General features: G+C 39.3%; 1 protein-coding gene across 1 annotated transcript in view; it reads right to left on the reverse strand.

Moving 5' to 3' along the window:
• LOC139305672 (phospholipid-transporting ATPase ABCA1-like) overlaps positions 1-23,549 on the reverse strand; it is a 125,633-nt gene that overhangs the window by 58,148 nt on the left and 43,936 nt on the right. The window contains exons 20-31 of the mRNA XM_070929595.1: positions 22,792-22,931; positions 21,905-22,042; positions 16,579-16,793; positions 15,326-15,404; positions 13,418-13,620; positions 12,319-12,367; positions 11,437-11,538; positions 11,293-11,325; positions 10,518-10,657; positions 6,978-7,105; positions 3,261-3,359; positions 2,399-2,588 (exon numbers count right to left, since the gene is read on the reverse strand). Coding sequence (XP_070785696.1) covers positions 2,399-2,588; positions 3,261-3,359; positions 6,978-7,105; positions 10,518-10,657; positions 11,293-11,325; positions 11,437-11,538; positions 12,319-12,367; positions 13,418-13,620; positions 15,326-15,404; positions 16,579-16,793; positions 21,905-22,042; positions 22,792-22,931 — 1,516 coding nt within the window. The remainder of the gene's footprint in view (positions 1-2,398; positions 2,589-3,260; positions 3,360-6,977; positions 7,106-10,517; positions 10,658-11,292; positions 11,326-11,436; positions 11,539-12,318; positions 12,368-13,417; positions 13,621-15,325; positions 15,405-16,578; positions 16,794-21,904; positions 22,043-22,791; positions 22,932-23,549) is intronic.

Consider the following 23,549-nt stretch of genomic DNA (forward strand, 5'->3'; position numbering starts at 1 on the left):
AATTTGATCTAGGAAAATTATTACTTTAAAACGATATTCACTGACAAGGCTTTAGGCCACATTACTGTGTTTTAATTTAGACGATAATGTTAAATTAAAATAAGAAAACGATTACTGACAAATAGTGTCACTGGAAAGTCAAAACATCAAGTTTCAGTTACTGGATCTTATGTGAAATATATATCCATATTACTATAATACACTTTTATTACTGTAACTGGAAAATTTAAACGCTTCACTCAAAGCTCCATCTTTTTACAAAGTAGCTCAAGCTCAAGTGAGTGAAGACATAACACAGTGACGAGAAAGACGAGCTGCGATCTACGACATAGCTACTATGTCAGGAATGCAGTGCAATAAAGGCGGTAAATTATATTAGCAGTAAATTGTGTTTAATCATACCATTATAATAATGTTGTGAAGCAGAGGTATTTTGAATTATATGTAGGTGAAGTGCGAGAGTGGAAAGCGTTGATAAGGCTCTTGACATGTAATTGAGAGATAAATGTTCCAATTTCATGAATATACACACTGTGCTATAATATAAGTGCTGATGATGACTACTGCAAGCTGTAACCATCATCAGACAGCATTCATTCATATTTTTTCTCAAAATAAAGGTTGTTTTTGGAGTTAATTCACTGAAGTGGAAGATGTATGAAACATTATTTTTACATAATAGCCATTCAAAAGTCGATACATATCAAGTACTTTTGCGAATGGTCATGTTACAAAACACTAGAAGACGAGACATATAGGGCAATACTCGTGGAAATCTGCATCAATGATCTGCTGTATTACATCTGGGGATACATGACATGTTATGTATCTTTGTTGATATTTGTGTGACAAGTGAAACATTCTGGCTATTACTTACTTTAACATTGTGATTTCATGAGGACATGACTGTTGGTGTATGTCAACAGTTATCCTACAGTATGTATTTAGTGTGACAAAGACATCTGCTATGATTTACAAACTGTTGCCACATAGCAGTTTGTCTGGCATGCCATTGTATGCGAACAGAAAGCTATCACAGGCTTCCAACCCATGCTCACCTGCAGCAATGGAAACATCAGCTGCAGGTCTTGCAGGATTAATCAGCAGAGGCCGCTAGTCTGTATGGAAATGAAGCTGAAAAATTGCAAAAATTACTACAAAATTGTGAGTGGGCTATAAATGCAATGTTGTTTTGCAGCCAAATCTCAGGTATAAGACATCCAAACTCCCCTGCTCCTAGCCTCCCTCCATCTGGGTTAACTACCACAAACAAATTCTCAACCATCATAACACTCCAAGAGGAAGAAAACACCCGCAGATTTAAATAGGGCTAGAAATGAGACATTCAAAGTCAAATCTCTTAAAATGAAAGCACATGTCACAAAGCAAGTGTAAACAGACAAAAACACCTCTAATAAAATGACATTTGAGTGGAGGTGGCAGCTTCTTCGTCTATTCTCTCTCAAGCTTAGATTTTGAAAACCATTTAGCCCCAAATGAGACTTTCTATCTGTAATGTAATTGGTCCAGTCAACAGGTGGTACCTGGTACGCAGGGATGCGGGGTCTCTAACTTTCCCATCGATCCCAGCCTGGATCAAGCTTCTTCAGGTCACAGCGTGCAAAATTTGCCCTAGCTGCCGTTTGGCCATGTATATTGTTAAAGTAATGGATGAGTATTGACTTCTGGAGGATGAGACAGGGCTCCCAGGACTGACGTGAGCAGAAAAAGGTGAGGTCCTTTGCAAAGTCTATGTTGGCAGTGCATGCAATAAAGTGTTCTAAAAGATGCTACAAGGTGAAAGACTGGCATATACTATATTTGAACTGAATTTCTAGCAGGTATGGGGAACAAGCATCTTTGGCAACGGCCAATTCAGGTATTTTCACTGGAATTAATTTTACATGCATGCACGCTAGTTCACAAAAGAGAGGCGGCACAAAAGGCTGATTTACATTTTGCAATGCAATGCAAATTCCTTGTTAGTAAGTACCTTTACATTTTCAAATCAAAATGATGCTGACTGGGACTTTCAGACTGCAACCCAAAAGCTCCCACGAGAAGCATTTTTTATTGTACTGTTGTGTCACTGATTTATTTTTTATATCTGAGATTTATCATTCCATTCCACTCTCTTGCTGTAGTATATCACTCGATGACACAATTACAGTAAGTGTACGCATTTTTACCACAGTCCACAGGCAAATAGGGGTGCCCCGTACCCAGTAGCCCTGGTTCAGGCAGGGTTTAACAGTCTTGCTCAAGGGACCTCAAACAGAGACTGACACAGTGGCTGTTGCAAGGCATCAAATATGACTTTAAAGTCACATAACGATGGCTCCAACTACCACACCACCCTTCTACCATATGGCAGAAGCTCCAGTGTAAAGAGACTAACCTGAAGTGGAGGGAGTCCTCCTGCACCCAGTGAACAGTCGGGTAACATGATTGTCCGTTTGGGGGTGCTGCACTGACAGGAGGGGGAGGGGTTAGACATGCTCCAGTTCCCGTTGAGGAAGATGTCAGTGACGGACTGATCCACGGATGGAGTGAACCAATCAGAGCCACTAGAAGAACACGGTAACTTCCTAAGAGAAAACAATGGAGGACATATGAGTGTTTAATTAATAAGTGACTCCTGCCAACCACATCTGCTGAAAAACATATGCACAATGTGCTCTCTCATCTTAACCATAATTGTATCTGTTGTGTAACATGATAAAAAAAATGTTAACTGGATATTGTATGCTATCAGAAGAGTTTCTTTTTACCCACTTACACAAGTCACATGTAACATACTTTTTAAAAACTGCTGGATAACACCTCTGAATTAAAATATGTGTGATCTGTGTTTGAAGAACTGTGATACACAAGCACTTTTGAAATATGTGGGCTCCAAGCTCAGTAATAATTCCATTTCATTTTTAAGTTTAAAGAGGTATTCATTACTCAACTTATTCTGATCAGGGTGATCGTTTGCTTTTCAACATCATGCAGAGCATTCCTTTCCAATGCTCTGGGCAACTTGGCTTTCTTACAGCTTGTTCCATTTCTGCTGCAGGACTTCTTTAAGGAGGCACAGACACGTGCTCAGACATGCATGACTCCATGTTTGCATATGTGCATACACAGGTGTATGACTGCTAGCCACACATACACAGCTTGCAAAGCTGAACACTTTATAAGTACCATTGGGCATGAATGCATGTGCACACACTAACACTGTTCTTTTGGCTTCTTGTGTACTCAAAAACACTTACGGTATTGGGTCTCCTTTCATACAGCGAGTCCCAAAGCCAGGCTTGTTCACCAAGGTTTCCACCACCCGAGACACCTCCACATTATCGGGTCCATCGTTGCTGTAAATATTGGGAACATAATAAATACAAATAGACATTCAGATATTTCAGTGCGCAATAAGGTTTTCATTTTAATCCCTCACAGTAGGTACACATGCCGCTTTTATCCTTGAGCATCAACCACATGTCACAATGTCAATAAAACTGAGCAAAAAGCATTACTTGGGTGACACAAGCATAGAGGGAAAACGTAAAGAAAATGCTTGGCCCCTTTTGGTGGAGCCAAGGTATAACTGTCCACACTGGAACAAAAATGGAATTAGAAACACATGAAGTTAGCTGCTAAACTGTGAAGTGACACTGGGTGTGGCTGTAGTATTGATTGGTTCAAGGAGAGCTTGGATTAGGCTTCAACACTAGAGGACAACCTCTCGCCTGATTTACACTGGAATTACCCATCTAGACATTCAAACTAGAAATACCAATCAGAGTGTTGGTGGTCATGACCAATGATCGGCTAAGATGTCATTCCATTGGATGTTGGTCTATCTAGCTGATTCGATTTACAGAATGACCTGTGCAGCCTTGAAAAAAAAAACAAATGCTTGATATTTGCAACCAGACATCTTTAAGAGAAGACTGCCAACAAACAATAAGAGCAGAGTTTACATTAGGGTGAAGCAGAGCAAGCTGAGTCTGACTTTTAAACCTCTATTGTTGGTTTGACTGGTGTCACATTAATCAATTAATCAGATATTTTGATATCAGAGGCCCTGGAATCACTTCAGTCAGTGATATATTGTGAGCCAGAAGAACAATCTCAGTTAATTGTGTGATAAGTGTCAAGTAATACAGTAATTCTATTGAATCTACTTGAGTGACAAAAACCTCTGAAATCTATCATTATGTTTAGATTACAATGAAATGTCACAACAGGTTAAGATTTTAAAAGTCTTCTAATCTGTCTCCCATCACAACTGATTAAGATTTTCTGAGTCATCTAATCTGTCTTCCACATTGGCAAAGCACACGACTTTAGATGATCATTAATCTTAAACGCATCTTGACATCCAAGAAGGCCTGAAAGGAAGTGAGACGTGTACACCAGGGGATCGGATGTGGTGCATTTCAAGTAAATACATGCCAGCAATGCTGCATGAGACTGAGGTTATCTTAATGAAGGGTGAGAAGGAAATCATTGAGTTTGCAGACTCTCTTTTCTTTAGCCCAGGAGTCAAAACATGCATTCCTAAAACCACTGTACAGTGATGTGCACTTTTTCTCTATAGCTTGAGTCCAGCTCTATCCTGATGCGTATTCTTGTTCAAGCACAGACCGATATGAGTCTGTTCAAGATTCTGTGTACAGTGTAGGCTCTTCACAGCCTTTCATTATCATCTGAGTGTCCTGTACATATCTAAGCCCTGTGTCTCAGTTAAACAATCTTCCCATTCCAATTTCATTCTCATTACTAACCACACACACTCTGCCCTTTATCTTAAGGGTACCGGGGGAGTTAAAACACAGTGTTTCATAAAGACCATCGTGATGGCTTTCTGCCAGCAGTGGCCGCAGCTCAGCCAGCCATTTGGATTAATACAGTGTTCATTGTCTCATTTAGAGGCGTCTCCATGAAGGTCATAGGTTCAATTCCTTGACCACCAGTGAGCGCAATTGAAGTGGTCCGATTGTAAAAAAAAAAAAAAAAAAAAAAAAAAAAAAGGATTATGTGCAGCCATGTGTTTTGCAATTAACAATGGCTGGGTTACCACGTTATTCAAGATAATAAAGCTATTGGACAGTTCCGAAATGAAGACTTGTGCATATACACAGAAACAGTGGAACTCATGAATGATCATCGAGTAAAAAATCATCATGTAAGAACTGAGACACTATCAGAGGAAAGTCAAATGAAGGCTACACTATACTACAGGGATATGAAACCAAAGAGTATTCTTAATCATAATTATTTGGAGTGTAAATATTACCTTCCATATTGTGAAATCTCATTCCAATTTCTAGAAAAGAAATTTTCCAAAAACTAATAATACAGTGGGTAATGTATCCACATTATTGCCAACAGTTATACATTATACACTAGTGAGCAGGGTTCAAAGCCCCTTGAACTTTGAAATAATGATCAATCATTATCTTCAATCACTGCAATCTAAAATGGATCATTGGAACTTATGATGTATATGGCACTGAATGACTCTTTAAGATGAAGAGGCACGCTACTTTTAATCACACAGTCATCACCAAGCAGGATGTTTTAAAGTCACTCAAGAGAAAAGACAATATTCAATAATTGGCCAGAGGGAATGTCATTCCAGTTTAAAAATGTATCACATACTAGCACGGTTCCCTAGAATTCCTGAGAAAACTGAATGTCAGTCTTATGAAAACATCTGGTATTATTGTGACACGACAATGAAATTATCTTTTATGGAGAGCAATGTGTCTTGTGTCTAGGTAGGTTGCTAGGGTGTCACAGGGTTTTGGTAGTTTATGGCTGTTGCACTACTAGATGGTTGTTGCTAAGCACTAATAACAAATCTATGTAAACCATGCAGTGGTCACAGAGGAAGTTATAATTGTGGTAGAAGGAATAACAGCAAATAAACTGGGTTTGAATGTTTCAGCACCATGGAGAGAGACAGCCCACCGTTTGAGCACCGTTGACGGAGAGGCACAGACAGACTGAATGAAGAATTGTTGGTATGAAAGCCGAGTAAAAGTCTGGAAGAAATGTACAGCATTTTACTCTTCCTCTTGAAAAACAAGTTCAGGGACTAAAAGTACTGAAATGCTTCAATGCAATACATTTCTGAGTGAAGCGAATTGTTTCAAGAGTCTATCTTCAGCTTCATGCATGCATATACTATTAATATATTAGATATATTAGATCCTTTCAAACCAAAGTGTATAAATACGTCAACACTCTGACCAAGAGCTAAGATTGTATCTTAAACAAACCACTTTCAGGTTACACTTAATTGTGTCTTGACATCTTCAAAGTGAATCTCTACAAAGTGCTGCCAGGGGGAATGAAATACCTGCAGGGTGGATAAGCAACAACAGCTTCACGTCACAAGGACAGATTATGAATACAGCGCCAAGATTAGTTTGATGGCTTGAGCAGATGCTGTAACCAGTGATGCGTATTAGAATTCAATTGGCATTTTTACAGCACTTGTGATGTTACAGGGAAGGATGTTGCAGCAATGTTGAGCTTACTGGTGTGAATATGGAGAGATTTTACCGAAAAAAACATATCTAAAAAAAGCAGCAATCCTTTCTGTAACTTTTCAGCAAAGTCTTAAAGACAAATGTCATATACAATTTGTCCTTTTCTGCCTTTGAAGCTGGAGGTGTCTTGCAGCCTATTGTTCATCTTCTCAGCCTTGTTTGCTATTGTATCTCGTGCTCGTACTATAACTACCCTACTCTTCCTCAAATTACCTCTGATAACAGTAAACATAATTTGCTAGAGGATTCTCCCCTGGGTAATAGCAACAGAGAGTGGTCTGTAACAGTTTTCGTAGAGGGAAAACATCATAGATTGTTGTTAACATTTACATCTACATTAAAATCTGTGCTGAATTGGGTTAAAATGCCATGATGACTAACGAAAACAAAGCTGAAAAATCATTCTAGGCTATATCATAATGTGGTTACCTGTAAAAGGTGGTTTGCGGCAGACCATACATCCAGGGTTGCAGCTCCAGACTGGGATATTCAGTGAATGGTGGGACGATGAGTGAGAAGATCAGAGACAGGCACACAAAAACAGCAGGCAGGACCACCTAGGAGGATGGTGACAAATTTAAAGTCAAAATACCTAATTAAAGCGTCCCTGACACTACTCAGACATGCATCCTGATACATCTGAAAACTCCTTTGAAGTAAAATGTTATAAAAATCTATGAAAACGCAAGAGATTTCACTAAAATCACGGGTACTTTTCAGGGAAATAACGTATTTCTATGCTGTACAGCTATACCAACATTAACAAAACAGTACCACAGATTAGAAACAAAAGATAACATAATGCAACAAACAAAATTGTAAAATTTCATACTTTCACTTTCAGTTTTACAGCGTGCTATCTGCCATGAGGGAACAAGAGTTAATCCAGAAGTAAAAATCCTTCAAATTCTCTGCCACAAAGCTCCATTTAATCATGAAGCGCTGCAGTATGAATGCCATTTTCACTGTAGAAACAGGCTGTGTTAATTTTATGACCAATGTAATGTTACAACATACAACGACACAATTGAGTGATAAAATGATAGCTGGACTCATTTAAACAAAAAAAATAAATAAATGAAGCATTATCATGTAGTCTGCATGGGTGATACAGATGCATGTTAATGTGTGTAAGCATGATTGCGCAAGATTCAATGCGAGCTCAATTTCATCATTCCCCTCCCCGAGCCCCCTCACTGTCATTACGTGCTACAAAATGACTGATGCAATCAACAATAGCGCAGGAACACTGCGATAGCATGCGCACATTAATATGCTCCCCACCAACTTGTTTGGGCTCTTCTGCACGCTTTATGAGTTTGATTAAACACTTCCAACACTGCCACCATCATCTGGCCACTCAGATATAATTAGTTTCTCGCTATTCTCTTGTCTTTTGTGTTATTTTTTTTTTTAAACCAGACGCTGCCACACTTTCCCTATCCTCCTCATCCCCCCCCCAATCCAATCCTCTTTTCTCCGTCATGTAATTCTCTTTTCATTTCATTGTTAGAGCTGACAAAAAGGTCAGTGGGAAAAATGCAAGCTATCTTTAATGTTTAATCACTTGTAGGTTGGGGCGCACTTAGCAGCAGGGGGAGGTTTGCGTACACTTGATTAATTGCAGGGCGTGCAATTTGCCAGGCCAATTCAAGATGCCACATTGAAAATCCCAAATTTACTGCACGGGGCTATGGCCGTGGAAATGTGCTCGGAAGAAAGATAAAGAGCAGCAATGAGACTGAAAAGCTTAATGGCAGACCGCAAAAGACTAAACTATTCTTTTTCTGTTGCTCTCTCTCTTTTTCTCTCTCTCTACAGTAATTGCAGGTGACAGCTGGTACTTCTTCCATTGAGAGAGATCTGCAAAAAAATGGGGAGAAGTCATTATGCTCTCAAAGCCAAAGCACTCCCATGAACAATGCATGAGTTTATTGCATTCTCGAGTTTGGTGGGGATTTAAAGAAGAGGACAGGATTGTATGCAAACTGGGCATAAACATCAAAACACCACACACATTAAGATGTGTTTTATTTCCTTCAAAGTCAAATGGCTGATTGGATTGAGCTTGTTTTCCCAACAAACATTTATGTTTATCCAATTTCATTCGTGAATAAACTTTATTGCTGCACCTTGTGTTAAAGTGGATAACAGCATCACCATGGATATTTTTTTACTGATGTGTTAATGTGTTTTGTTTTTTCACAGCATTCAAACAAAACACAACAAACAGTTAGGAAACATATTGTTTCCACAACAAAAACAATACAGAAACGTAAATACAGCAAATTGTGAACCACGCTGTAGCAATAATCTGACTAAAAATATTAGAAGAAATATTCTGAATTGCACAACGTACATCAGCTGCTGCTTAACAGAAAGCTCAAAACAGCTTGAAAGGCGTGTTGCTCCAAATACCAGAAGCCTTCAGTTCATCCACTGCAACATAACCAATAACTGCTTCTCCCTGATTCTGACATTGCCAAGACTCGCCTGTCCCCAACTTTCATCCCCATAAATCACTCCTTTTGTGTTACATGCCATAATCTCTTTTATATTCCCCCTAACCGCTTGTATTCGAGGAGATTACCTCACCACACAATCATATCTGCTGACAATGGGAGCTGTTGACATGATGGGGGGGGGGGCTTTAGCCAAATGAATAAAGAGGCAGAGGTAGGAGGTGCGCCCTTGCAGACAATGTGCACCCTTGTACATACACACTCACACACTTATCCTTCCATCCTGCTCTGCGTCCGCACTAAAGAGGGACGTCCAAGACTGACAGTGACTAATGGGGATTGGTACTGCAGCAAATTACAAGAAGAACCTGAACACCTCACAAAGGTGAAACATTGTTCTCACTCTCTCCCTCTCTCTCTCTGTCACACACACACACACACACACACACACTCATACACGACAGCACACCGGAGCGGATGATGAGCTGCACTTCAGTCATTTTCAGTTATGATTATTTCAGCATCATGGCAGCTGTCATAACTGATGGCATTACATGATATTTACATACACAATGTGAATCTAGATGGGTGGTGATGTGTGTGTGTGTGTGTTTGTGTGTGTGTATGTGTGTGTGTCAACAGAACACACTTTTACACTTTTTCCTTGGAAATCGCTAGTTACCGAAATTGGTTTTGACTTGTTTAAATTACATCTGTTTATTGGTTTTGACTTTTGAAATTATGTTTATGAGGAACAAAATAATATAGACGTAAATTTAATGGGCTAAAAGCAGTCTGTCATCTCTGTAATTGTTATGCGATCACATTTGATACATAGCTAATGAAAACACATGATTAGCACACAGTAAAATGAAGGAAAAACAAATCATGAGTGCCACTTTGCCTTTCTGGTGCCAATCACAGCGATCAGGTGACGCTGATAGTTCTCTATCTGAAGCCAGCAAAAACACCTTCCAGCCACTCACTCTACACACAACAGTTTCCTGGCCACACTAGGCACGACTATGTGTCACAATGTAAAGGTGAGTGCTCATAAATCTGCACTATTTGAGGCTCACAAAAATAATATTAATAATAGAATAAACACTCATGCCAACTTTAGCCTCTGTAGTTCCTCGAGTATTCTTTGGAATAACACGTGGCTTCCTTTGGGAGGTAAAGGTGATTATTGTACATTCAGTTTACTGACATCCTGTTACATCATTCTGGGTGCTGCTCTTCACATTTTTCAAAGTCTTCCCTTTCATATACTGCCTTCTGTGTCAATTTCTTTTCCCACAACTTACATTTTCCACAACTATTGACTCCATTAAGATGGATGACATGACTTTCCCCTCCAGATTTGAAATTAGCTTACTCTATCATATGTGTCATTAACTGATTTTGAAAGCCAACATATATTTCATACAATCCTACCTTGATCCTCCCATGCAACCCTCCTAGTATAACCCTTCAATTCATCACTTTGACAGACTGGGGCCATTACCTGGGCAATGAGTCCCTTGCGGCTCCTTCGGGCATTGTGGAAGCGCTTGATAAAGAGCGCCAGGAACTGCCTCCTGATCAGCTCCCATCCGGTGATGACCATGGATCCCCTCCCACTGACAATGGCGGTCTTCTTTAAGTCTGGAGTGGACATTAACATACCGTGTTATTTATCATCTATGCATATGTAAAAGACCTGCTGAGCACGCTTTCCAGCACAGCTAATGGGCTGATCAAATATAGCTTAAGTGTTAAACCTGCCAGCTGCACTCGCTCATTCCTCAGTGTAGCAACTATCGTTTTAATATATCATGTTCTGAAAATGGAAATTTAGGTGTGACTCAGGAGGAAAAAGGTGATAAACAAGGACTTTGTAGACACTTTGGTTTTATGTCTGACACTCTCCAAGAATATTGTTACAAAAAAAGAAGCACTATATTTTCACAGGAGTCATTTAGATAATAAAGCATATGTTGATTGAAAACCATTTTCATGATGAAAGACATTTTATGCAAGTGAATTTCTTTCATGAGGGCAAAATTGAATAGGAGAAGAGACAGGTTAGATAATGTTGTATGGATTGGGAGGAAATTCGGTTTAGAAATGACTTATTCTGAAGACAGAGCTTTTGTTTATGCCCTCTTTTCAAAACGGCCACTGAGGTGAAACAGTCAAATTGAAGCCAAACTAAATGGAGTTAATAACTGAAGAATGAAAAGTGTGTGGAAAAGCTACAGCTAAGATTGTCTGCACTCAGGACGAAATACAGTACCTACCTTCCACTTTGCTTGTAAACTTTTCCTTTAATTCTGTACAGTATGAGAAACAAAAAGAGACATAGTTCAATAATTAATAATAAGTTTCTACATGTACACCCATAAATATTAGTAATCAGTCAACTTTCACAATTGGAGACTTGCCATTGATTCCAGAGACTGTTTTAATGTGGACGCTGGCGATGCTGTTCCGCTTCGATGCGCGGGAGCTTCTTTTGCAGTCTCTCACCAAAAGCTCCTTTGTTGCTGTGGGAATACAAATAAGATATGTTGTTTTGGCCTGACCCAATTTAGGGTTATAAATAACAACAGGAATAGCTACCTGCCCTGCAAGACGCCATATTATTCCCTGTAAAAGCACAAAACCCAGGTGTTTTAGGAACGTGAGGAAATTAGATTTTGAGCTGAAGTTGTTTAGTGATAGATGAAAAACAAAAACGCTGCAAATAAGAGATAAAGGAGTAAGATTTATCCACTGGGGTCAATCAGTGTCCACAAAGAGGAACTCATAGTGTCTTGTATACCAGTCATTCACCTGTTGTTTAGTTTCACATGTGATAAGTTCTTCTTCCATGAAATGGCCTCTTTGGAGTTAGGTTAGTTGTGCTGTCATACTTCTTTTACAGCAGATAAATGGTGCTACCTAGCATTCAGCCTAATACAGTACGATTAAGCAACATCATTGCTAAATGTTGAAGGCAATGTAGGAGTGCCTTTTGTGGCAGCCAGATTCTGGCTATACAATAAAGTGGAGAATTGAGAGGTTCATTATTTTCTTCCTGAAATACGTTCAGGGAGTCGATAGAAAAGTCAGCAATGGTGGCATAATTGTAGTTCCATCAAGAAGATGTTAAAGGCTTAAAGTGGAATTAGTGTGCAGACGTGTTAACTTGATGAATCGTCACAGATGAGAAAAGAACAATGTTTTATGGAGTAATAAACATTATATGTTTGCCAAGAGACTTTATACATTAAACTGTTTACTCCCCTGACATGTGTCTGCATGCATACATATTGTCACCTTACGTGGTATTTCTGCATCCACTCTGGTATCTTCTGCCACTTTAAGAAATATCTGTGAAATGAACAAATTACGAGTGAATCTAGCATCTTCTGAGAGCTACCGCATGTTTCCTGTCACCTAATAAGCATGCACACAAGAAGGATGAACACAAACTAATGATACTGCAGTGGACAGGCTATCTCTGTCAAGTTTCTGCTTAGAATCAGATCAGGGTTGTGGATCCACAGAGACCCGAACCTTTACTTGAGCACCTGCCAATTGGCCTCTCTAAGAGAAGTGCCCTCCTTGACTTCATTTATTAATTCAGGCCATATGTCAAAATAAATAAATCTCCATATTTGTGAAACATTTCCAAGTGACCTTCCCTTATTTCATTCTGCTCGGCGTGTTAAGCCCTGTTTCAACATCTGCCCTCTAAAAAGTCTCTGCACACTTTCTGGGAAAGCCAACAAAATGTAAAATTGGTACTGAATGTGATTCTATATCAGCCAAAAACACATTAAAAAAGCTATTTGTAACATTAACCAGAATAAATGTTATCATATGAGTAAATTCCATGAAACATCTCATCTATCAGCCCTTGTTTATTAGCGTTGTGTATGGAAAATCAATGTGTATTTCAATTGAAGCGTAGTTGCACTTCAAAAGAAGACATGGACGGCTGAAATAACCTTGTTGTGTCTGAATTTTAGAAACTCAAAAGGAATTATTTACATTGCCTGCAGGCCATGAGTGTCTGAGTTACATGAAGAGCATTAACCAACAGTCACTCAGCCACATGATCCAAGACAAGTCTGGATGCCAAACAAACTGCGTGAGTCATTTGTTTCGAAGACATAAGACCATGCACTGTATGTGTAAAGATAACAATGACAATACTACTACTACCAGTACACTTGGTCAATGATTATGGAGAAAATGTTTTGACACAGACGATATCAATTTTATATTTAAGGAAAAATATTCTGGTGAAAGTCCTGCAACTCTTTACATACATTTTAAATTGGTATCTAACTATCAAAGTGAAAACCAACTTGCAATAACTGGGTGCTGAGGCTAAATCTGAGGCAAAGAAATATGTCAGTCCCACGCTTAGTGTACCTCCTCCAGCGTGGTGTCAGAGATGCCGTAGCTCGTCAGGCCGAGGTCAGCCATGGCCAGGTCGAGCTCTTGGAAGAGCAGGGCAAAGGTCCCATCTCGGGCTGCACCATAAGGCAGTATGTAGGTGATCTCCTGACCGATGCTCTCCAAGAAGACTGCTTCGGGGACGTGGCGCCGCACAAGTTGACCCACAGCTGTCAGGTCTGCCGGACAAATAGCTGCCAAATTACTCACAAGACAAACTCCAAAGGATGGTAAAATTGCACTCACACACAAACAACAGACCTTTGTGGAAAAATACATATTTCTATCCCTTTTTTTATGTCTCAATGAAGTTGTTTCTTAGAGTGATATAACAGAGAATTCAAGAGCAACCGCCACTATTGGCTGCAACTTTTAAAACGTCTAAACCCAATGTTGATGCAATACCAAAAAATCTTTTGAAGTAAAACACTGAAAAACTGCTATGCAATGCATTGAGATCACGACATACCTGAAGCTGTGACCTTTAAACATACAGAAACAAATCAGTGGACATACTTCTCCTGCCTCATCCATTCTGAAGCGGGGTCTTAGAGAGAATCAATCAGGACAGTGTTGCAGAACGCATCACATCCATTATTGATCCAGAACCTCTCATACATAATTACTGCAGCTTAACAACCAACGGCTTGGTGCTTTATGAAGAAGTAAATGGATCTGCTTCACACAGATCAGACTGAATAATTTGTGAAAATGTGTGTGTGTTTCTGTCTGTTTGCTGGTGTGTGTGTGTTCAAAAAGAGAAATGTGCTGTCACTTGTGGAAATATGGTTGCTTTTATGGCATCTTATATTTAACATCAAGTGTATCATCATTTTGAAGGTATGAGGAGGTTTGATTGATTTTCCAATGCATAATAAACAATAAACTGGAGGCTACCTGAGATTTTCCTTCTGATCATGTCTTGCATGCATACCTTTGTTTACATGATCAAGGCTAAGAATGATCAAAACAAATCAAATCACCAGCATCATAACTTTTAGTTGGGAAATATCAGTTCCGTTTTCCGCTGTCTCTCTACATTTCCATGTTCTTAATTAAATGCAGAAACACTGAAGGTGAGGAAAAACAAGATTTCATTGTTCGCCAAACACACACTACTGTAGGCTCAATGAATAATTGGTTAATAACTTGTATGAGGATTAATTAAATAAATAAATAAATAAGATGACGTCGAATTAGATACAATTATATGGCAATAGAATATCAAGAGAATTGTGTAAAATGTGGAATTTAACATGTATTGATCCTTGCTTTCCAGAACTGATTTCAGATGACATTAAACACTGCTCATCAGAGACAACAAGTTGACATAATGGGTTAACTCCCTCTATATAAACATACTGCTAGAGAGGAGCTTTTGATCATGATCATTAATTTGCAGGGGATTTGTCATAATTTCTGATATATTATGTTCAAAATACACTTCACCAAATGTTTTTGTTCCATATTGTCTACTCCAACTCTCCAATTTGTGACTAGGACATTAAAGTGCACTCTACCAGTAGTTTTTCAATAGCATCTGATGGTAGCAGCTAGTTATGCACCTACTCCTGTGGTGTCTGTTGGTTTGGTACTAAAAAGGTGGGAAAAAAAGTGAGCAAATGGATTTTCTTTGCTGGTCTGAAGAAGGCTGACGTGGAGCTGAGCTATAGTACCTAACTCAGTGTGTGTGTTACGGTAACTTACTATTTTTAGTGGAGGTTTAAAATGGGGCTGAATAGGAATTAATTTTTAGTTTTGGATTAAATATTCACACAAACATTCACACAATTTTTTGTTCAAATGTATGTTTTACCATATATAGCATTAGGTTAGGCGCTAATCCTAAAAAACGACTGGCAGTGACAGAGATAACGTTCCTACCTGAGGGATCAGAGTTGCCCCAGCTTTGGCTGCCGATGCCATCATCCGGGCTGCTGCTCCTCGAAGGACAATCTTTTTCCTGTTAATCAGAATTGGATTAGAAAGGCCCTATCATGCCTTACCACTTAGAATGATGAACAGTGCCTCCTTGACAACTCCCATCATTAATGGAATAATGGATGCCATCCACAAGCTTCTATTTAATTGTTTTAAATAAAGCTGCATGCATAAAACAACAGGTAATGTGGTCAACCTGCAGTGTAAAATGATGTCACAATCTTTTCAGTCTAAGACAATATACACAAATGAAGATTACATTATAATTTCAACAAAGGTTGAATACACCTCACTGTGTTTTTAAAGAACTTTATGACGTTCATCAAATGGAGTTTAATTACACTGAACGAGATCAGGAGAATGAAACTTTGTCCAGCTCTGCTTCCGAGTTATATTGGCTGTGTAATTGCAAAATTTTCCACTGAATTACAAAGTCGTCATCTGGGAAAAGGGGGTGCAATTCTACCTTGCCCACAAAGGTGTTTGCATGTTTATTTATTTATTTCAAACAAATGACTCTGCTCACCTCAAAGGGCCTGCAGACTAATGGTAATTGCTCTAGCCCTGCTGGCATCAGTGCATCTTGTTCATTTGCTCCTATTGATTAAAACTAAGTGTGCTCGGCACCATTGGCGAGCAAAAGCGAGAATCACCCCTCTCCCCGGTGACAATTAGTATCATCCAGCACGTAGGCGTTTGCCAATTCTCATGCTGGGAGAGACTAAACACAGATCATTATAGGGGGAGGGTGGCAAGAGAGAAAGAGAGCACTCAGGAATGTCAGAGGGAGCCATGTTCAATAATAGACTAGAGACTGTTGTGTCAAAGGGGCTTGCAGCTGAAATTCTTTTCTTGATACATGAAGTCAAAAAGAATGATCCCCTTCCAATTACAGGAGTTTAATGTTATTTTAATAAGGATAAAAAAGAAGGGTAATTGCGTGGTCAGGAAAGGGTCCTAATTACCAAATTTGTGTTTATCTGTTTAGATAATGAGATCACACAGCTGATGTTGTGTCTGTCAACAGCCATGTGCAGTGTTGAAATATCCTGGAGGATCCCAAAACAATGTTTTTTGATAACCTACATGTTTTTATTACAAACTCTCTTTTTCATGAATGAATGAAAAATAAAAACAAGGAGCCGTACAAGAACAAATTGCCTTAATAATATTAATAATAATAATTATGTTCGTACCTCTTTGGCCTGACTGTGTACGATACCATCACGCTGAGCTGTCATCTTTTCAGTCCCATCTCGGACCAGAGTGAGGTAGTAGCCGCTGCCAAAACATTTCTTTAGGAAGAGTGAGGAGCCACAGCAACGCATCTTGCCGTGGGAGATGATGGCAATGCGGTCACCTAAGATGTCGGCCTCATCCATGTGGTGTGTGGACAGAATGATGGTGCGACCTGAAGAGAGACAGAGAGAGGGACTCAATCGATGTCCCCTGAATTGCCACATTAACAGTAAGTGTGCTTGGTGTCTGAAGTGGCGTGTAATAGACACTGTGTCTGAAGTAAAGAACAAAAAATGTGGATTGCAAATGTTAAAAAAGTTACGGCACAGACTGGAAATAAAAAAAATAAGCAGCCCTTCTGATGATTTTTTTCTCTTTGGACCTTGTTTGTTTTGACTACTGTCGTTATGAAAAAGAAGCCTGAGAATAAAAAGATGCCACAGATCAAAAGTGTTCAAATCAAGCCAATATCACAATCTGTCTCTGCATGGCACTCACTTATCTCTTTATTGCTGATTCCACTGTGTTTTTTACCCATGCTTATCCTCATGGCAACAAAGCAAACTCCAGAGGAGTGCGTGGGTGTGAATCTGGGACAAAATTACAATGATGATAAAGGCCACCCGAAGCCTACTTTCCAGCGTTTCTATGAGATCACATTTTATTTCAGCTTCCTTTTGTGCTGCGAGTCCTTTGATTCGAGAGGCATCAAACTGAGCACAATTGCAATGACAACTACAGCATGCATTGCAAGGTTATTCACAGGTGTTCTAATCCTTTCATATCACGCTGTATCAGATAACACATATTAATTATCACATACCCCAGAAATCAGAAAAGGAACTAGATCTGTAACAGGGTCACAGCATGGTCATGCCTCTGCAGTCAGCATGAAAGCAGTATCACAGAGTACTGGGTAACTTCTGATCCAGCAGAAAACATTTAACCCGATAACTTTTTTATTAGGTGACAAAGAAAGAAACCTGCTTAGAAGTCAGTGACTTTGAAAATCCTGTGCTAGCTCAAGATAATTACATTTTTTACAGTTAATAAGGCCAAAAGTCTCAATAAATGGTAATTACAGCTGGAGTTGATGGCAAAGCCGGCCTGTTGGTTGGTCCACCACTTTCGTACTGATTAAAGTATCACAACTATTGAATGGATTGCTATGAAATTTGGAACAGGCATTCACGGTGCCCAGAGGATGAATTCTAATGACTTCACCGGTTCCTTGACTTTTCTCCATGAGTGTAATTGGTGCAATTGTAATCATTCCCCTACCTTTAACTTTTCCTCTCGTGCCATTATCAGGTGAAAATTTCAATTTGTAGTAGTTTGTTAGCCATTGTCATTGTGAGTATGTTAGCAGACATTAGCATTTAGCTCAAAGCACCGCTCTTCCTAAGTACAGCCTCACAGAGCCAATAGCATGGCTGTAGACTCAACTACCTACAGACATGACAGGTGTGCCGTATCAAACATATCAATCTCAAAACACGGCCAGGAGATTCTTAGTAAGCAGCTGACTGGATGGAGTTTTCACCCTTTCTTTGCTGATTTTTTCTGCTGTTTATTGCAAAAGGTCAGGTGCTCTGCTGAGCTTGGCGGCTTCTTTTGCACTGAGCTAGTTAAATTTGTATCCTCGCAGGTCACATTATCCCAGGGACAAGGACACACTCAGAGGTCATTAACTGCAGCCCAATGCAGCCATTTTGCTTGGCCAAATATTTCTCCACTGTATCCCCTCCACCCATCTCCCACCTCCCTCCCCTTTTTGTGCCCTGCCACCAGCTGAGCTGCTAAATCCATCCCTTCTTAGTTAAGTATTGCTGCCTTATGCTATGCCAAGAAAGTCTGCATCCCTCTATATATACGAACTCCAACAAAAGTGCCCAAGATGAATGAATGCCCACAGCCCAGTCAATTTAACATATTGGGAGAAAAAGCTATGCTTAAGAAGGGGGTGGGTTGAGGAGAACGCTTGAGGTTTAGTTTGTCAGAGCCAGCTCATTTTGAATGGGATGCTCAAACTCACAGATGATTTTCCTGGGGATTTGTTGTGGTTTACAAGGGAAAAAAATAAAAATCAAATCGCACTGCATCATCCGTGAGCTGGGAGCAAAATAAATGTGTTTGGACTGCAGATGGCCCACAAAGGTATTCTGATTTATAGTGTGTTGTGGTGCATTACAGCACAAAGTGATATATCAAATGGAGTTGGGTGTGTTCAGGTAAATTGGTTAGTACTTGCACTACGTACAGCAAAGTGAGGCTGGAAATCTGGTTTCTGTTATTTAGCTTCCTTCCTTCTAAATCAAGTTGATAGAAACAGATTTCACAGTGGTTGAGTGAAGCTGGACAGATTTTATGTACAACCGCAGTAAGATGAATTATTGGACAAAACTGTATTAACTGTTGTTTGTGGCAATCTATTCATCCATTGGCCATACCCGCTTATCCTTTGAAGGGTGGCAGGCGGCCTGGAGCTGACAACCATTCATGCTCACATTCGCACAGGTACGGGCAATTTAGGGTCGCCAATTAACCAAACCTGCATGTCTTTGGACAGCGGGATGGAAACCATAGCACCCGGAGAAAACCATCAGAATGAACACACACAAACTCCACAGCTGGCCGGCAGGTTCGTAGCAGAACTTTCTTGCTGTGAGGCGACAGTGCAAACCACTGCACCACCACAGTGCCACCTTGACCTTGACACCATTCACAGCACATCCACAGAGACAGAAGACAGATGGGCCTGTTGCTTCAATTAAAAGCTAGCTTTAATGTAGTTTGTTTATTGGCACAACTCAAATTGCGGCTATTGCAAAGAATCTAACTATTTGCTGAAGGCTACACAGGTTGAAAGAATATTTTTGTGCATGAGCATTGTGTTAAATGTTATATGATGTTCCAAATACTATGGTCGAAAGTTCACAGCTTGCTCCAGTCTTCCCCTCAACCCTCTGCTAAACATTTTATTGAAGAGGTTTGATTTTAAATTTCAAAACATTTGCACTTTTACCCCCAAAAAATCTTCAGAATGTTTTTCTTCCTATGTCATGAAAACAACTTAGGTAAGATCACATACGAGAAACAAAGGCTGATGCATTTTTATGCCATTTGTACTGCAACATTGGCTTCAACTCTACATTAATTTGTATTCCTGGGAAAAATGCATTATGCATGGTACTTCAATTTTTCACAACTGCCAGAGAAACTCTCAAAATGCATGCAGCTACTATCAGAGTCTACAATAAATGGAGTTGCTGCAAACATCCCACTTGAATTTTGTCAGTATGTTTTCAAGGTAAGTCTGGGAAGAAAGATTTGTAATTATTAAAACTGAATAATACCTGAATAATAAAATCAATTTGTGATGATAGAATCATTCTTTAAATAACTTTCCAAGCTTATCAATATCTATACAACTGTTACTTTATGTTTTATATATATCAGAGGTGTTAAACGAGGCATAGGAACAAAAAACAACTATATCAATGTTGTGTGTTCTAAAAATATGAACTGCTTCCCACATTTTCTTTGCACCCCGTGTTTCTCACAAACCGAATCACCTGCCTACATGTATCAGGTCTAATCTCAGCCTAAATGCAGCATTCATGGTGTCAGTATTCAATGTGGGATTCAAAATGCTCAATGCTATGATATGCTGCTATAATATACTGTTTGTAGTATTTTAGAGGATCTGGTTTATGTTATTTAACTGTATAACTACTAATTAAATCCTAATAACTAACTTTACTTTCAGTCATTACATGGCTGCTGATACAACCTGTTAAAATGAGAAACTCCTTGGATAGCAAGTTGCATTAGCTATGGGATCTAAAATATGTTGTGCATCATGTGTATATATGTAAAATTAACTTTCATATTTATGTGGCAGTTAAGAGCTATGTGTGGTAAAAAATAAAAATAAAAGAGAACAGAGAACAAGCATCTCAGGGCACTAAAAAAGGCTTCTAAGTTGGTAAAGTTATCAATTACGATCAATAAATCGGGTGATATAAAATGGTGCTGTCGCAGCAAATACACATAAGGCTGAAGGCACAAGGCTGAATGTATAAGATCCATTATATGAATACCATCCTCGAGGCCCATTTAATAACATAATGAGTCGGGTCATTTAATAGTAATCAACTTCCAGCAATGGGTAATAATTAAAAATTCATAATTTGCCAATTTCTACTTTAAATCTTCACCTTCTACTATAATTTCCTAATTACACATGACAAAGAGGACATTAAAAGCCACCTTCAATGCAAAGATCTAAGGAATAATCACATACCAACATGCCACCATATTAGCATTTTGATGAACATTCCCTGTTTTTTACAAGATAGATTAAGCATACTCATCTAAAATGTACACTGATAATTTTATCCATTAGCACGAGAACACTATGTCCATGTTCCTTTGTACCATGAGTCATTTTAAGACCAAATAAGACCCTACTGAATTAAATAAAAACAATACCCACTTAGGGCAATCTGGTCAACCTGTCTGTCTGAAAAACCTGCACACTTAATTAGCAATGAAAAACCACAATATTAAGTCCAATTTCAGCCTTTTCATACAAATAGACTGCCGATAGCCTTTTTTTTTCGCCTAATGACAAACCTTAGTAACACTGTGCTGCAAATAAGACTGGAGAGGCACAAAACATGACTCATTCATTCAGCCAGAATGTGGGTGTTCTCATTATAACAGAGTTATCTCCACCTCCCAATTGGAGTGAAGGGACTTGATTAGAGAGAGAGAAGCTAATGACACAGTGAGGGCGGAATGTCACTCAATGCACATTAAACATTTAGACATCTGTTGAGAGTTATGTGCAACTATAATGTCCATGTACTGCTTACAGCCACCAGCAACCTCTAAGTATATAAGGCCAGAAAGTGACAAGCTGACTGATATGGCAGACAATTAGGGACTCTGTTAAATAGCGATGTCAATTAAAGCTTCTTGGATTCACTTGTCTTCACTTCCATTTCAATCTGTTCCAGCGCAAATTACAATTTCTCTCCACCCACAATTGAGTGTCACAGAGAGCAAGGCAAAAAAAAAAAAAAACTTAACTGCTCTCATATTAGATACATTTGAGCTGTGTCAGTTAAAAGTTTACCTTGAGCTCAGCTAAGTTTTGGAAAGTTTCTCAGTTTGAAACAGATCAAACATGGGCTCTGTGCATTCTAGTCAATTCTGCAAACATAGGGGTCTTCAAAGTCTTTACTGGAGCCTTGGTTCTTACCACTGATCCCATACCTTGTTTGTACTTTAACAGCAGTTCCCAGATACCCCTGCGGGCATAGGGGTCCACTCCTGCTGTAGGTTCATCCAAGATGACGATTTTTGAGCCGCCAACAAAGGCGATAGCCACAGACAGTTTCCTCTGCATCCCACCTAGAAGACAGAACAATCTCCATCAGCTTCTATCTTGGTAATATATTTTGTCTTGGACATGTGTTCTTATGACAAAGAAAGTAAAAAAAAGACTGCAGCAGACGTGAAATGGATACTCATCTTTGTTCTGGGTAGCAGACATTCTGGCAGTAATCAGTGAAAAATCCTACACAACCATCTGTCAACATTAGGTTTCAGATGTAAAATGGACACACTATTGGGAACTGATTATGGAATACATGTGTCGAGATGTACCTCTCCAGGTTTGATTGTCTTTTGCGTGGTATAAAATGATTGATGACAGGGAAGTAGATACACCTCACTCTGGTTATTACAGTCTCCACTCTCATAGCGAGCTCTTCAAAATGCATCCAATGTAGTGCTAATGTAGTGGAAATGTCAGCATAGATCACCCTTGAAAGTCATATTTCAGTGATTTTGCTCACAAGCAATCCATGACTGGGGACAATTTATCAAGCTCATGCCCCCCCCAGACAATGAATTACAACCTGTGACACACAGGTACAGCACATGTGTACGTCGAGACAGCCGCATGCACATGTGCTGGCAGAGGAATGGCATAACAGGGCAGCTTCATCCTCAATAGAATGGATAATCTACAGATGACATTCCTTCCCAGGGGAAATTAATGTGCCATGCACAGAAACTGAATCAAAAACAAAATTTACATCTTATTTCAATCAGACACTGAAATACACCCATCCAAAAACATATCAACATACACACACCTGACAGGTTCTTGGCAAGATCCTTCCGCTTATGTGGTAAACCAACATCCTTAATCATCTGGTCCATCTCAATTTTCACCTCATCGCGGCTGAATCCCTTCAGCCGGGCGTAGAAGTAGATATGCTCCTCCACTGTCAGCCTGTAAAGGTGAAAATAATATCATAACGTCCATTTGACTGACATGTGAGGAGGTAAGAGTGACAAAAGAGGGCATCACCTGCTACTTACTCATATGTAAGTGTTTGAAATCTCCAAAAATGTCACATTAATGCATCCTGCAAGATCATACAGCAGCTGTATGCACTTTTGTGAACGGACGTAAAGAAAAGTCTTGAAATTCATCAGAACTGCCTCACAGGTGAGAGCAAAATATGTCTACCTCTATGTTTGCATGAATATTTTAACCCTACTTAATATAGATGCTTTGACTGTCTGGGATTAATATTAATGAAAGTAATTTGCAGTCGCTCAGCCATAATTATGATGTAGGACTTGTGTCGAGTTGCAGGTAATCAGTTGGTAGACAACGAGAAATGAAGGGGAATCTAAAGGTGAAATAAAAAGAGGAATAATGGTTGGGAACGATGCTATTAGGAGAAATTTAGTGGACAGAGTGAACAAAGTTCATTTCCTTTTTTTAACAGGAAAAGGGAAAGGGATAATGATGTGTTGATGTGAAACATAAGCTGAGCCCTCATTATGCATGTGATTTTTTTTAAACGCACCAGAGGCAAAACAGGATTATACCAATAACCAG

This window comes from Enoplosus armatus, chromosome 23 (genome assembly GCF_043641665.1).
Source record: "Enoplosus armatus isolate fEnoArm2 chromosome 23, fEnoArm2.hap1, whole genome shotgun sequence".
In the NCBI taxonomy this organism is placed as follows: domain Eukaryota; kingdom Metazoa; phylum Chordata; class Actinopteri; order Centrarchiformes; family Enoplosidae; genus Enoplosus; species Enoplosus armatus.